General features: G+C 36.7%; 2 protein-coding genes across 2 annotated transcripts; both read right to left on the bottom strand.

Annotated features, from left to right (window-relative positions):
• Positions 1-5,861: 5,861 nt before the first annotated feature.
• LOC112418436 (transcriptional regulator DEF1-like) lies at positions 5,862-7,856 on the bottom strand. Its single transcript, XM_024774789.2, has one exon. The coding sequence runs from the start codon at positions 7,854-7,856 to the stop codon at positions 5,862-5,864; it is 1,995 nt and encodes a 664-aa protein (XP_024630557.2).
• A 4,614-nt stretch (positions 7,857-12,470) lies between these two features.
• On the bottom strand, positions 12,471-17,326 carry LOC120576045 (uncharacterized). The gene is made up of 5 exons (XM_039827007.1): positions 15,971-17,326; positions 14,387-15,883; positions 13,211-13,241; positions 12,581-12,603; positions 12,471-12,476 (listed from the first exon to the last, which is right to left on the bottom strand). The coding sequence occupies exons 1-5, from the start codon at positions 17,324-17,326 to the stop codon at positions 12,471-12,473; spliced, it is 2,913 nt and encodes a 970-aa protein (XP_039682941.1).

Below are 17,326 nucleotides of genomic sequence, written 5' to 3'. Positions count from 1 at the left end.
AATGAGGTTTTTGGGTGAAAAATGTCAAGTTCCCGAGAGCACCCAATTTTAGTTCGCCAAGGCGAACAGCTTACTCGCCAAGGCGAGTAGCCTTTTTCCTGAACTCGCCATAGTGAGTAGAGTGGCTCGCCTCGCGAGCTGCATAGAGAAAATCAGCCTTTTTTAGGGTTTGCGATCTTTGACGCACGAGATGTTATGAGGTGATCCTTGGTGTAGGAACAGAGGTTGATTATAATATTACTGATGTTCTATGAATATGTTATAACATGATTTAATATTGTTAGTAATGTAATATATTTGTATATGCATTATGTGGATTATACAAGATGATTAAGTGTTGTTGATTATTATTTGATATTGTTATATCTTGAGATGTTTTATGTACTGCCTATGTTGCTGTTGTTTATTAACTAAGCTGCATGAGTCGATCTATGAAGTAGGAAGTTGTTCCAAATTATTGGAGTTGTATAAGATGTCGATGTTTCTAAGATGTTAAGTTGTTGAGTCCATGCATACTCATTCATGTTGGGGGCTTGATGCCCTGGAGCCTTTGCTCAATTAAGTTGAGGGCTTGATGCCCTGAGAGTATATTAATGCTCAACTACGTTGAGGGCTTGATGCCCTGGATTTGTACCACGTGCATGATTTAAGAAGATAAGTTGCATAGTTGAGTCAAGTTGTTAAGTTGATAAGTTGTGGTCCATGAGTTGCTATGTTGTTATGGTTTAATGAAGTGTTAAATGAAGAATTATTATATGATGAATTGATGATATTTATGTTGTTAAATATAAGTGTTGAATTATATGCTTAATATTGTTGTTTGTGAAATCTCACCCCTTCTGCTTGGAAATGTTGCTCTTCGTATGAGTAACTTGCAGGTGATCGAGTTTAAGTTGCTGTTAGATTGTTGTCGTGAGTGGATTATCTCTCATGTGTGTCTTTAGGTGCTCTGATACATAATGGGATGGGAACTTTGTTGCATGCTTTTCTATTCATTACGTATTACTTATGAATTTTCATGAATAAGTTGTTGAATTGATTTTATGAGATGTTATGATGAGGCCTTCGTGTCAAAGACTGTTTAGATGTTGAATTTAATCCGATGCGAAGTTTTGAATATTATGTTGATTGAACTTTGAAGGAATATTAGTTAATTATTCCATTTATGTTTTAAGAAAAGAAGTGTGACATTCCGTTTGTGATGAATACTCTGATTATTTATATGAAATTTTTATGTTGGGAAAACGGGGTGTTACAGGGAGGGTTGTAACAGCCCGATTTTTTGCTAGATTGTTGTTATACCCTGATTTTGGACCTAAAAATACTCGTTCAAATTTCTTTTCTACCATTGATAATTGTCAATTTACTATTGTTTTACTTTGAATCTTCACTTTATTTTCATCTGTATATTTTACTGTCTCTGCCTCAAGGTATTTACAAATCATGATTTTGCCTGTGTTTTTCTTGCATAGGATCATCCAAAGTGTCTTTCTTACATTACAAATCATTTGAAAACTCTCTGAATCATTGCATTGCTTTTCTTGCATGTTATTTCAAAAAATCATACAAAAAGGGTATTTTGGTCATTTCCTGCAGTGGAACCCATTTTTGTCCCTGTGATTTGTCTCTGAGTCTTTTCAACTTGTTTTACAAATCATTGTTGAGTCTTTGTAAAAAAATCATTTCAAAAATTGCATCTAAGTCAGTTTGAGTCAGTTTAGTCCCTAGGGGCATTTTGGTCTTTTCCCGTCAAAATTTCGACAGAGAGGTATTTTAAAATACCTCATTTTTGTAATTGGTTCATTTTAGTCCTTTTGTTGATTTTATTTTTAGGTTTCACTTTACTTTTTTTTTTCCAACTTACCAATTTTAATTCAATTTTATTTTTAATTGCATTCTGGTCCCTCAAACAAGTTTCCAGAATTGCACTTTAGTCCAAAACTTTCTTAAATTGCATTTTAGTCCATTATTATTAATTGCAGTTTAGTCCTCAATTTTACTTTTTTGCAGAAAGGTCCCTAGGTCACAACAAGTCCAAGGCCGAGCCATACTAGTCCAGGTGTCACCATTTCATTGGATCTCAAGTACAAGTGGCAGCTTATAAATAGTGCACAGTGTTAGAGAAATCCACAGAGACCCATTCAAAACCGTATGAAAATTCTAGATCTACGTTGTTTCAAGCCTTGTTTGTGAAAATCAGTGTCAGATTCATGTTTAGGGTTTAAAGGCGAGTAAGAAAACGTAAAAATTTTGAAATTCTGGTGAGATTAGAGGTCGCCGGAAACTGGAGATCTCACCGGAGAAGATGAAGATTCCGGCGGACCTATGAAGGTTCCGGCCAGATCTTCATCTTCCTCGGCCGTTCATCCATGAATCCGGCGGAGGAAGTTAGAGAGAGTTGAGAGAAGTGAGAAGTTAGAGAGAGAAAGAACAATAGCAAATGAAAAAACCGGCGCTCCCCTCCTTTTATAGGCCAGTGAACCGGACCGGTCCAAGACCGGTCCAATTCCCTTCATTCCTGGCCGTTTGATCTAGGGTTTGATCACTTGGATCAATCCTGTGGTTCCTGTGCGTCCGGACCTCTTAGGCTTGGGCTTGGGCTTTTTCCTTTTGGTTTTGCTGCGTTTTTGCTATTTTCTTGCTATTCACACCATGCTTTCTTGCTGTTTGAACCACTGTTCGTTCTAATTTTCTCGTAAAAATTCCTAAAAAATTTTCTATGTGTTTCTTGATACATTTTTGACTATTTTGTGATTTTTTTTGCATGTTATAAAATTGATAAAAATATATGTGTTGCTTTCTTGATTATTTTCTTTTCTTTAGTTGAATTTCATGCAATTTCTCGTTTTTTCCGTTCGTGATATCTTGATCTATGATATGAACGTTCAATGTGCAATTTCATGATAAATGCCACTGTTTGTGTGTGTGTTTTGCTATTTTCAACATGATTTGTTAATTTCTTGCCTTGCAAGTATTACTTTCCTCTTTGTATTGTGGTTATTGTCGTCATTTTTTACCGTTTACCATATATTCCTTTGTTTGCTCTCTTCGCCATATTTTCATGCCTTATTTTACTAACCATTTTTTGTTCTATGTCTCATCCATTTTATAGCATTTCATCATTTCATTCCTATTCACTTTTTATGTTAGGTGGACATGTAATAATTCTAGGTAGTTTAATTTCCTTTTAATTTCTTGCAAGACCATAGCATGTAAATTAGGGCAAAGTGTAAAGGACAATGGACTCTCTATAATGATGTACACCGACACAAGCACCGACACGCACACACGTTGTATGTTTACCGCTTAGATGCATGCTTAGGAAACGCAATACTTAGAAAAATATCATTTTTTCCCAAAAAATAACTCCATAACTCAAATTTTTTCTCTAATAAACCTTGGAGTCAACACTCCATTGTATTTTTCCTTTATTTTCTTAATCAAAACTTCAATGAATCTTAATTTCTACTTAGACACTCTTTCTTTAATAATCGAACCAACCATTCACTATCTTTTCCTCTCATGCCTTTACGGCCTCTTTCTCATCTTCAAAACCATTTTCAAAAAACTAAAATCAATTGAAACACACAAAAACCATTTTTGAAAGAGAACTACATGGAGTTTTGATCCCTTAAAAGGGTATGTAGGCAAGAGGTCAGAACCTTTCCAAGTCCAATAAAATAAAATCTCAAACATTTCTTCCCTCCATTCTTAAACTAAATAAACTTTCTTTTCAATAAATAAGCATAAAAGTAAAGCGTAGACATAAAGCTAGGAAAGCGGTTCCTATAGAGTACTATAGTTGTTACGGGTGCCTAACACCTTCCCGTAACGAAAACGACCCCCGAACTTAGAGTTTCTAAGGGTTTTCTCAATTTTACCCTTCCCAAGAAAAAATAGAGAATATCAAAGATTGAAAGGTTCAAGCCTAATTAATGACTTGATACCCCAAAATCGTGATAACAATTGTGTTGTTACGAGTCAAGTGAAAGTGCGTTATTAGGACCAGAGTGAAGGTGAGAAAAACACAAGAAGGGGGGGGGGGGTTGAATTGTGTTTTCTTTTTCTCTAAAAAATTCTTCTTCTGATAACACTTCAGAAGCAGGTTAGGAATGCTTCTAATGTGATATTCAGAATCAGATATGCAGCGGAATAAAACAGAGCAGAGAAAAGAAAGGGAGACACAAGCAATTATCCTGGTTCCTTCCACAAACCGGAAGTAGTCTAGTCCCCGTTGCACTTCCAAGGAGATTTTCACTAATAATCACACAGATTACAAATGCTCAATACTCTCTAAGTATGAGACTTCTCAAAATGCTCAAGGACGCAGGCAAGAGACTTCCGATGCTCAAGCACTAAAGCAAGAGTCTTCTAATGCTCAAGCACGCAGGCGAGAGGCTTCTATTCAAACAAAAATACACAGAAAATGTTTGACTTTGAACACTTGATATACAATCAGTGGTGTTCACAATACAATGCAATAAAGACTCTAGACTTGAGAATTTCTAAGATGTATCAAATCAGTGCAGAAATTCAAAGTGCTTTATAGAATCAAATTTGGCAGAGTTTTGGCGCTTTTAACTTGTGTTGACGTCTATTGCCAATCTTCAAGTCCTCAGTCCTTTATATAGAGGTGTGAAAGAGACGTTGGGATTTTTAGCACGTCTAAAGAGTCGTTGAGTTCCTTTGATCATCCACCAGTAATATTTTGCCTGATTTGGGTGTAGTCCTTTGAAGAATCAACTTCAAATTCATTCCCATCTTGAAGGAACATTTCTGCAGGCAGAGCTGTTGTCTTGTCTTGTAGCGTAGATAAAAACAGAGTAGTGGAGGTAGTGGTTGTACACTTGTACTTTGTCAACTCTGATAACGAAGGACAAGTACCCAGTGCTCTTCAAATGACCGTTGATACCTCCCTTTCAATTCTTCGTTCTCTTAGACGAGGTTGAAACGAAAAACAGCTCCTTTGAATCGTCAGTTTAAATTTACTGGTCACTTGTAGCTTCTGGTGATGATATAGCTTCTGATGAAATTGTGCTTCTGATGGTCTTCTGCTTCTGATGATCTTCTGCTTCTGATGACGTCATTACTTCAGAGGCACTTGTTACTTCAGAAGCACTTCTTAGCTTCAGATGCAGTTTTTTTCAGATGCTTTGGATTCCTTTGCTCTCTATTGTTCTTCCAAGACCTATTGAAATTGATTGAATTTGCCTATGGTCCTGTACACTTGAAAAATTATTAGCAATAACCAATTGATAATTTTTAATACCTTGTTATCTTCAAAACTCATTAAGGTTTATTGTGAAACACATTTTGTTCCAACAATCTCCCCCTTTTTGATGATGACAAACAATAGTATTTAAAATGTTCAATTGTTGTTGATCTAATTAACAAGTTGACTACTAGGTATGAGGTTTGTAAGCTCCCCCTAAGTCTAATAGACCTTTAAGGTGAGGTTTGTAAGCTCCCCCTAAGTTCTATACTTGTTAATTAAATTTCAATAAAATGCGCACAAGATAATGAAATTTCAGAAGTATTAATAAAAAAATATCACAAGTTTAGAAAATGGTTCAGAGCAAAAAGTTAACTTAATCAAATTAAATTAATGGGGCTCAGAGCCTAAAAATACTATACAACTACTCCCCCTTTTGTCATCAACAAAAAGTAAATAAAACAAAAGAAAGAGTTTGTGCAATCAATGAGAAAAACTGTAAATAGTATAAGTATCAGAGCATTAAAGATTGACAGAAATTGTTTCAGAAGCATATGAATGATATATAATCAGCAAGTTAAGATACACAATCAGAGCAAGTTTATACTAAAAAACAGAATCTAAACAAGCAAAAAAAAATGGTGTGCTACTAAGGTTTGGCTAGCTTAGAGACTTGTTCCATCAAGTACTTGATTTGCTCAGACTGATTCTTCAGTTCTTCTGCTTGCTTATTCACAACTTCTTCCAGAGTATCAGACTTCTGCTTGACCTTCTGAACTTCTTCATTCTTAGCCTTAAGCCTCCTTTTCATCCCTTGAAGAATTCTGTCACCTCTTGAGACATAGTCACTTTCTGGAAAGAAAGGAGCATTAGCTATCAGAAGTAGAGAGTCTTCCTCTGTCTCTTTCTCAGCTGAGTGAAGATCTTCCAATTGCTTCTTAAGCATTTCAGCTTGAGTTGTTATGCATTTTTCACTTATTAGTTCCAGCATCTCAGTAAAATCTTTCATCAACCCAGCTTTCAGATTCATCCATTGGTCTATATAGTGAATTGAAGGTGAAGGCACTTTTCTAAGAAGAATAAGTCCTTGAATTTCATCACTAAACCGTTGAAGCTCTTCATCAATGTATTCAGACTCTAGAATGGTATCTGGGATGGGCATAGGTTTTGGAATGGATTTTGTGTGAGATGAAGATGGTTGGTCAGAAGTAGTGTGTTGCTCAGGAGTTGTTTCATTATGAGTTGGTGAATGGTTAAGATTTTCTGTTTGTTGTTCAGGGTTAGTTTGGGGTAGGTCAGAGGCAACTTGTTCAGGAACATTTTGCTCTTGGTCAGAAACAACTTGTTCAGGAACACTTTGCTCTTGGCTGGTTGAGGTTTCAGGTTGGGTATTTGATTGTTGATTTTCTAAGACAGTCTTTTCAGGTACTGTTTTAGAGGCCTTTGTAGGGGTTGGTTGCATCTCACCTCCTAAGTGTTTTTCTAGGTTATGAAGGGTTGAGGTTTGATGTTGTTGGGGGTCTTCTGAAGTGGCTGCTTCTGAAGCTACTTTAGAGGCTTTTTGTGGTGTTGTATTTGTTTCTGGTTGTTGGATATTTAAAGGTTCTATGATAGGTGGTTGGAAGAAATGATCAGCAGGCAATTTCTCACAGATTTTTATCCTCTGTTGAGAGAAATTGATTTGCATTTGATCATAGTCTGGGATATCAGAAGGGGTTGTTTTTGAAGGTTTGAAGTTTGGTAGACAATGTTTGATGCGCTGACTCAGAGGAATGTCATCTGAGTTAGTGGATGAAGATGAAGAGGGTGATGATGGAAGGTTAAAAGTCTGAACATTGAATTTAGCTTTTGGATCTGAAGAAATACCTGAAGGATGAGCTTCTGATCTAGTAGCTTCTGATGCTGGTTCTGAAGGTTTTGCTCCTGAAACGTTTTTAGCTTTCAGAGCCTGTTTTAACAAAGCAGTTCCTTCCTTAACTGTTTGTTCTTCAATTTCAGTAGCTAGAGAAGCAATCACAGCAGCTTTCTCAGCATCCAGATTATACCCTGCTGCTTTGAGCTGTTCATCTCTCTTCTTCTTGTAGAGTTCAGCCATATGCTTTCTTTTGGCTAACTCATTAGCAACAATTTCCTTAGTCATCTGTTCTTGCTCAGGGGTGAGTCTAAAGCAAGGTGTCTCCAATGACACAGGCTTCTGAGCCTTCTTCAGACTGGGGTCCTCTTCTTCCCTTCTTAACTGTTCAGCAGCTTCCTTGATTCGCTCCTTAACACTTCTTTCTCCCTTAGCTCTTTTGCTCCTAATAGCTTGAAGAGTAGCTTCCCTAGCAGCATCTTGAACCTCTGGCTCTTTGTTTCTCTTCTTCTGAATAACTTCCTCAGAAGCAGAAACAGTCGAACTTTCAGTCTTGACAGTTTTAGTTCTCTTGGGTTTAGGTGCTGCAACACTATCCTTATCAGCATTATTTGTTCTCTTGGAAGATTTTCTTAGAGCTTCTTCTACCAAGTAATCTTCCTTAGTTAATGCTTTGCTCTTTGTCTTCCTGCTCTTGGCAACAGGAAGAGCTCCTCCATACATCTGTTCTGGAACTTCCTTCAAGCTGATCTTGACCTGAGTTCTTTCAAAATGCTCCCTGATGTAGTGCATCTAAACATCCAAAGGGTCCTGTTTGCAGATTGGAGGAAAATCAATCATCATATTTGATTTAGCATTAGATTCTGTCATATCTGTGCTTAGCTTCTTATAATCATCTTTCTTAATTAGATGCATGAACCTCAGAGTTTCTCCATTGATAATTTTTCCTGTTACAGTGCCCAACTGTTCATTAGTGAAGAAATCCACTTCCTTAAGAAGGTTGAGAAGACCTCCTTCATGAAAGATTTCAGAGAGAAGCCTCCTATAGGGTACCCAACACCTATTTTTCAACTGGCTTTCTTTGAGTTTGAGTAGACATATCTGAATAAGTACCCTTAGTTACTTTGTTGTAGATAGTCTGATTTACAACTGCATTCCAAGGACTATCTTTAACTTTAGTAATACCAGCTTTGTATTCCCCTTTAGCTGGCCTTCTGAGAACAAAAGCAATAACATCCTCAGAAATGCGAACAGGAATTCCCATTATGCTTGACCTAATTTATGTCTTTAAGAAGGGTTCCAAACCCATTTCTTCTCTTGATTTTCCTTTCAATCCTGGATTGAGAAGAACTTTTTCATCTTCTTCAATCTTTGCAGCTTCTCTATCATAAATGCTGGCCCTGACCCAGAAGTGACGCACCAACGTTTGATATATTGGACCATTCAGGAAATTGAAGTAGCTCCCCAAACCTTGAACATCATAGAACTTTCCAATGTCGCAGTTATGAGCAGCTAGTGAAATAAAATCCACTAGACATTCAGTCTGGATTTTCAAATCCCATTCCTCCAAGGACATGATTCTTCCTTTTATCTCGTAGGCAGGAGTTTCTTGTTGTTGCTTGTTAGATGATGATCCAGGAGCATAACTTGATGAAGCCATTTGATTGATTTGAAGGAAAAAGGGTTTCTAGGTTTTAGATGAAATGCGCTTACTTCGTAGAGAAGGTTGGAAAACAAAAGTGTATGTTGTGAAGTGAGTAGTGTGTGTTTGTCTAAGTGTTTTTAGTAAAACGATTGCAATTCAAAAGGGGACAAACAAACAAAGCATTAATGACAAATTGGGGGCGCGTGTTAGTACGTTTAAAAGCATATAAATCATCATTGCCCTTTTTGTTATACTCCAATACAAATAGACCACGTCAGAGATTTTTCAGACTAATAACCTTGGTTAATGGGACAGGTGGAACTAAAACGTAACTGTTATCGCGATTTTCGGGTGTCAAGTCATTAATTAGGGTTGAACCTTTCAATCTTTGATATTCTCTATTTTTTCTTGGGAAGGGCAAAATTGAGAAAAACCCTTAGAGTCTAAGTTCGGGGGTCGTTTTCGCTACGGGAAGGTGTTAGGCACCCGGAACGATTATGGTATTCCATAAGAACCGTTCTCTTAAGTTTATTCTTACGCTTTATTTTTATTGCCTACTTATTGAAAAAGAAGTTTTATTTGAGTGAAGAATGGGGAAGAGAAGATGATTGAGATTTTATTTTACTTGGCTTGGAGGAGTTTTAACTCATTGCCTACGTACCCTTTTAAGGGATCAAAACCAAACGTAGTTCATTCTCGAAAATTGTTTTTGTTTTTGTCGGTTGATTTTAAGTTTGAAAAAAAAAGAGGAATTTTGAAGAATGGAGATGAGAGGCCTCAAGGGCGTGAGATTTGGAAAATGTGAGGTGGAATTAGTTATTTTGCAAAATAAAGTCTAAGTATGATTAAAATTCATTAAGATTTTTACTTAAGAAAATAAAAGGAAAATGAGGAGTTTTGACTCCTATTTTGGAAAAAAGGTTTTCAAGTGAGGTTATTCACATTTTTTTGGGAAAATAATTTTTGTCTAAGCGTTGTAAAACCTAAACATACATCTAAACATACATTCCCTAATCATACATCTAGAATATCCATGTGGGGTGTGTGCATGTGTCGGTGTACATCACTTATAGTGTCCATAGTCCTTTACATCGAGTCCTAAATACATGATATGGTCTTGCAAGGATTTAAAAGGTGAATTTAAACTAGCCTAAAATATTACATAACCATTGGAAATACAAAAAAGGAAAATTGCAAGAAATAAAACCTAATCTAGTAGAAATGAGAATGATGTGGTGAGATGCTATGAGATGAGTGAAACATGAGTCAACAATGTTAGCAAAACAAGATGAAAAAATATAACATGAGTGATAGGAAAAAGTAATCAATTGAATATGAAATAAAATGGTGAAGAAATGGTGAAAATAACCAAGACATATTGAGAAGAAAGGTTGCTTGTTGTGCTCGTGATTTTCGGATGTCAAACCATTAATTGATTTGAATCGTCAATCTTTGAACTCTCAATTTTTATTCGTGGGAGGGAAAAAATGAGTAAAAACCCTTAAGACTTTGGATTCGGGGGTTGGTTACGCGAAGGGAAGGTGTTAGCACCCTAAGCGTCTACGGTACTCCGTAGGAACCTTTTACTTAATTTATCTTGTGCTAAATTGCTTTGCTTATTTGAAGAGATGAAAATAAAATTGGATGATGAGTTAAAACGAAAAAGAAAATTGATTTTTAGTTGAAAAGAAAGAAGATAATTGTTTTTAATTGATAAGAAAAAAGAAATTTGTTTTTTAGTTGAAAGTTGAAAAGAAAAAAAGAAAATTGTTTTTTAATTGATTTGGAAGGACAAGGTCCTCTGCCTACGTACCCGTGAGGGATCAAAACCTCGTAGTTCGGGGTAGAAATTGACGTTTGATTTGTTGAGTGTTTTTTATTAGTTTTGAAAAAGGTTTTGAAATAAAAAGCCAAGTGGCAAATGAGAATTGATTTGTGTTTTTTTATATTGAAAGAAATAGACTTGAAGTAAAATTAGAATTGATTTGAAATTTGATTAAGAAAGAAAATAAAAATAACGATCACTTGATTTGAGAATCAAGGATTGTCATGAAAATGTTTTTTTGTAATTTTTTTGATATTTGAATGCTTTTTGCTGTTTTTTAATAATGAGATTAAACTAAAAAAAAGCAATAAAATAAAAGTGCGTTAGTTCAATAATATAAATAGCATTTAATATATATATGTATATAGGACCAGAACACTCTGGGGGGTAAGCATGAAAATTAAAATGCATGAAAAAGAAATTAAAAAAAAAGAGATGCTGGGGGGTAAGCAAGAAATAAAAGGGGGTGCAGGAGTTAGAAAAGAGAATTGGGCTTAAGAAAACTGAATCGGGTCGGTTCCACGGGTCGGTCCATGGGTTGAACCAGTGAACACGTATATAAGGGTTGTGGGTCACAAAAATTGCCATTTTTCATTGTTTTTCTCTCTCTTCTCTTATTTCTAGAGAGAGAAGCTCTGCCTTCTCTCTAGAATTTCTTCATCTTCTCCGGTGGCCAGCGAGTTTTCGCGGCGGCGCCACCGCGCCGGAGTTTTCAAACTCCGCCAAATCAAAAATTATTTACGTTTTTTAACATCCTTTTTTCTCCTCTTTTCAAATATCAACTCAAAATTTTCAAAACAACAACACAGAAGCCTAGATCTAAACTTTTATTTTCGAATTTTTTTTTGAAACAACCACCTCACAAAACTCTAGATCTACACTTCTATGTAAAGAGGAACACGAGATATTACTTCTTCTCTTTCTTCGATTTGGTTCGTGAAACTCTTGAGGGTGTGATTTGTGGTGTTAGTGTTACCGAAAATGTATGAAGGTCACAATGAAGTGTTCATGTGTTCTTCATATGTTCATCAATTTTTGTGAGTTTTTTGTGTTTGATCCGTATTTGGTATGAAAGAGAAAAAGGACAGTCCTCCCTCCTGTGATATGTGATTTGTAGGTTTTTGCAATTGGAATTCTGTCTTGGAAAAAAAACGGTTACGATGAATTCTTTTTTTGTGTATTTTTTTTCTTCCATTTGCTGGTTTGTGTGTTTGTATTTTTATAGGGCTGGAATGAGACAACCGGTTTTGTTAAAGGACAGACAAAGTTTGCCTTGGCTTGGGAACAAGGGGACAGGACATGCTGTATTAAGCTGGCGTGAGCTGTTTTTTTGGATATTATCGGACAAAACTTTTAATTTTATGGATATAATAATAAAAGGAAATAGAAGAAGAAAAAAAAATGAAATGAGATAAAATAATTAAAAAAAAAATAATAATAATAAAAGATTAGAAAAACAAATTTAAAGTTAAATAAATAACAAATGGAAATTGAGAGAAGAGGGCCCGATTCGGAACCAAATATGAGGTATTTTAAAATACCTCCCTGTCGGAATTTCGTCTGAAATAACGAAAATTCTGGTTTTTAAAAATACGAATAAAATTTGGTAAAAATAGAAAAAGTGGTCAAAATTTGGGGTATGACAGATGCCCCTATTTAAGTTTCTTCATCACGGAGATTTAAAAAGAAACCTTTAAATCAACAGGTCGAAGAGACTTAAATATTAAGTACACCAATTTTGACCGGTTGAAATGCTAAGAATGCAACGCTCATGAGCATAATGATATGAATGCATGCGATGCAATTATGAATGCAACACCGACAAAAATAGAATGACTGAGGACCAAAATGACAAGTATCACTGGGGAGAAAGAAAAACTGCATATTACCTTTAAATTGGTAAAGACGAAATTTCAAGAAAGTAAACACATGTCTATTACCTCTAGAATTGATAAAGATGACATCACAAGAAAGATAAACATATGTCTATTACCTTTAGAATTGGTAAAGATGACATCACACGAAAGATAAACATATGTCTATTACCTTTAGAATTGGTAAAGACGACCCTGGAGGAAATAATCATGCCTATTACCGTGAATTAGGTAAAGACGAATACGCAAAAGAAATCATGCCTATTACCGTGAATTAGGTAAAGACGAATATGCAAAAGAAATCATGCCTAATATCGTGAATTAGGTAAAGACGAATATGCAAAAGAAATCATGCCTAATACCGTGAATTAGGTAAAGACGAATATGCAACAAAGTAAATCATGCCTATTACCGTGAATTAGGTAAAGACGAATATGCAACAAAGTAAATCATGCCTATTACCGTGAATTAGGTAAAGACGAATATGCAACAAAGTAAATCATGCCTATTACCGTGAATTAGGTAAAGACGAATATGCAAAAGAAATCATGCCTAATACCGTGAATTAGGTAAAGACGAATATGCAAAAGAAATCATGCCTAATACCGTGAATTAGGTAAAGACGAATATGCAACAAAGTAAATCATGCCTATTACCGTGAATTAGGTAAAGACGAATATGCAACAAAGTAAATCATGCCTATTACCGTGAATTAGGTAAAGACGAATATGCAAAAGAAATCATGCCTAATACCGTGAATTAGGTAAAGACGAATATGCAAGGAAAAGATCATGTCTATTACCGTGAATTAGGTAAAGACGAATATGCGAGACCTACCCCTTGAAATTAACTAGTGGCAAACTTTGAACCAAACATATTGAGGATGATACTTTTATGAGACACAAGATAAATAGGACATTGGGTAATAATGCAACCATGCATGAATGATATTTATATTCATGCTATGTATGCATGAATGAATGAATATGACTGAGACTCGAACGACGGTATAGTGTTAAGACTGTTGAGACAAGGTTGGGCAGGTCCAAAAAAGAAGTAGCTCAACATCACAGCACAAACACTCATAAATCCTCAACGGGAATACCATTACTAGAGATGAGTCAAACATTGTCGGGGTAGAACCCTTCAAACAAACCACCGGTGGGATAAAGCCCAATGATCTTAACACTGATACGGTTTAGCTCAAAAATCAAAACACTAGCCGAAGTCGCCATTCCATAGGTGCTTTTGCAAGCTTATGCTTCAAATAGTCATTGCTTTTCCTTTGGTATTCTTTTCTTCTTTTTTTTTATTCCCTTTTTAGTAATGACTATGTCCATACAAATGAATCTACATGCTTTTGAATCGAATGTTGACACATGCTTCTATGATACATGAATTAAAGATAATATATTTGTCATCATTTTGTTCTTTTCCAAAAGAAAACATAAAGATTTTAAAAGAATTTTCAAAGTTTTTACTTCAAGTTTTAACAGTAAAAATGGAAGAAAATTTGCACATAGAATAAATATGAATTTCAAATAAAGGGGCACCGGCTCGAATTGATTTAAAAGAAATGGTAACCAGCTAAAGCATGGCACCACAGATTACAAAAATTTGGACAATGGTAATTAATATGGGGAAGGTACATTGAACATACTAACCGCTACATATTTCTGACAACTTTGAATTCCACTGCCTATATTGCTTTGATATTCGAGAACTTCTGACAACTAAAGTGCCCCAAGGGAGTGATGTTTCATCTGATGCAGTTACTTTGTCATAATCCTTAACTTTTGCATAGATCGCCCTTGTGGGTTTCAACCTATCAGGATAATCATTTTTTTTCTATATGTCTCTAACTTTTGCATGGACCGCCTTTTCAGGTTTTCAGTCCATCGAGACGCTCTTTTTTTGTTTAGGACGCCCTTTCGGGTTTTCGACCTACCGAGCTGTTCTTTTACATATATATCTAGACAAAGTATTTCTTGACTGCATCAGAATTCACAGGACGAGGTAACTCCTCTCCATCCATAGTTGTAAGAATTAAAGCACCACCAGAAAAAGCTCTTTTCACCACATAGGGACCTTCATAATTAGGTGTCCACTTTCCCCTAGGGTCTGGTTGGAAAGACGTGATACTCTTGACCACCAGGTCACCTTCTTTAAATTCACGGGGATGAACCTTTTTATCGAACGCTTGTTTCATCCTTGTCTGATATAGCTGTCCATGACATAAAGCAGCCATGCGTTTTTCCTCAATCAAATTCAACTGATCATACCTATTTTGACACCATTCAGCCTCTGACAGCTCGGCTTCCATCAAGACCCTCAATGACGGGATTTCAACTTCTACCGGAAGTATCGCTTCCGTCCCATATACCAAAGAAAAAGGGGTTGCCCCTGTTGAAGTACGTACTGAAGTACGATAACCATACAAAGCGTAGGGCAACATCTCATGCCAGTCTTTATAGGTAACCACCATCTTCTGCACGATCTTCTTAATATTCTTGTTTGCAGCTTCGACCGCACCATTCATCTGAGGTCTATAAGGAGAAGAGTTATGATGCTCGATCTTGAAACCATCACATAATTCCTTCATCATTTTATTGTTCAAATTTGTGCCATTATCCGTGATGATCTTGTTGGGAACGCCATAACGGCATATGATATTGTTCTTGATAAATCGGACTACTACTTGTTTGGTCACATTGGCATAAGATGCCGCTTCGACCCATTTGGTGAAGTAGTCAATAGCCACTAGTATGAAACGATGTCCATTGGAAGCTTTTGGTTCGATTCGACCAATCATATCAATGCCCCACATAGAGAACGGCCATGGAGAAGAGATAACATTGAGCATAGACGGTGGAACATGAATCTTATCAGCATAAATTTGGCACTTGTGGCACTTCTTGGCATAATGATGACAATCAGCATGCATCGTTATCCAGTAGTAGCCTACTCTCAATGCCTTCTTAGCCATTGAATATCCACTAGAATGAGTCCCGAACGAGCCTTCGTGTATCTCATGCATTAATAAATCTGCTTCACGTCGGTCCACACATCTGAGCAAAACTGAATCAAAGTTTCTTTTGTACAAGACGTCTCTACTCAGGAAGAAATTGCCAGACAGTCTTCTTAGAGTTCTCTTATCTTTACGGGATGCCCCAGGAGGGTACTCTTGAGTTTGAAGAAACACTTTAATATCATGAAACCACGACTTATCATCAAAAACTGCTTCGACTACAAACACATAAGCGGGCCTATCAAGGAACTTGACACTGATTAGAGGCACGTCGTTGCCTCGATTCACCTTGATCATTGAAGATAAAGTTGCTAGGGCATCTGCCATTCGATTCTCATCCCGAGGAATGTGGTGCAACTCCACCTTGTTGAAGAAAGTCAATAAACGTCTGGCATAGTCTCTGTAAGGTATCATTCCAGCATGGTGAGTTTCCCATTTTCCTTTGATCTGGTTAATCACAAGAGCTGAATCTCCATATATTTCAATATTTTTAATCCTCAAGTCAATGGCTTCTTCAATGCCCATGATGCAAGCTTCATATTCTGCAATATTGTTCGTGCAATCAAACCGGAGTCTTGCAGTGAAAGGGATGTGAGTACCTTTAGGAGTAAGGATAACTGCCCCTATTCCATTACCAAAGATATTGACGGCTCCATCAAAAATCAAACCCCACTTAGAGTCTGGATCAGGACCTTCACCAAACAACGGTTCATCACAATCTTTCATCTTTAAATACATGATCTCTTCATCTGGGAAATCAAACTTGATAGGCTGATAGTCTTCAATTGGTTGATGAGCCAAATGGTTAGCAAGAACACTACCCTTGATGGCTTTCTGAGTGCGATACACAATATCATATTCAGACAATAACATCTGCCAACGAGCAATTCTTCCTGTTAACGCCGGCTTCTCGAAAAGGTACTTGATCGGATCCATTTTGGATATCAACCAAGTAGTGTGGTAAACCATGTAGTGACGGAGACGCTTAGCGGCCCATGCCAAAGCGCAACAAGTTTTCTCAAGCATAGAATATCGGGACTCACAATCAGTAAACTTCTTACTCAAGTAGTAAATGGCATGCTCTTTCTTTCCAGTTTCGTCTTGTTGACCAAGCACGCAGCCCATAGAATCATCCAACACAGTCAAGTACATGATCAAAGGCCTTCCTTCAACTAGAGGGACAAGAATCGGAGGTTCTAACAAATACCCTTTGATGCTATCAAAAGCTTTCTGGCAATCTTCCATCCAAACGATCCCCTGATCTTTACGGAGTAACTTGAATATCGGTCCACATGTGGCAGTCATATGGGAGATGAATCTGGAGATGTAGTTCAATCTTCCCAAAAAGCCTCTAACTTGTTTCTCTGTCTTTGGAGCTGGCATTTCCCTGATAGCTTTGACTTTGTCGGGATCTACTTCAATACCTTTCTGACTGACAATGAAACCCAAGAGCTTGCCAGATCTAACACCGAAGGTACACTTGTTAGGATTCAATCGGAGTTTGTACTTTCTCAACCGTTGAAACATCTTTAACAAATACTCAGCATGTTCTTCTTCAGTGCCTGACTTGACAATCATATCATCCACATATACTTCAATCTCTTTATGTATCATATCATGGAATATTTTAGTCATGCCTCTCTGGTAAGTGGCGCCAGCATTTATCAATCCAAATGGCATTACTAAGTAGCAGAAAGCGCCCCATGGCGTGATGAAAGACGTCTTTTCTCTATCTTTCGGAGCCATCTTGATCTGGTTATACCCGGAAAACCCATCCATGAAGGAGAACACCTTGCATCTAGCAGTACTATCAACCAATACATCAATGTGAGGTAAAGGGAAATCATCCTTCGGACTAGCTTTGTTCAAATCCCGATAGTCAACACACAT

The sequence above is a fragment of the Medicago truncatula genome, chromosome 6, assembly GCF_003473485.1.
Source record: "Medicago truncatula cultivar Jemalong A17 chromosome 6, MtrunA17r5.0-ANR, whole genome shotgun sequence".
NCBI lineage: Eukaryota > Viridiplantae > Streptophyta > Magnoliopsida > Fabales > Fabaceae > Medicago > Medicago truncatula.
Note: the sequence above shows the minus strand (reverse complement) of the source record. Positions and strands in the feature narration are given on the sequence as shown.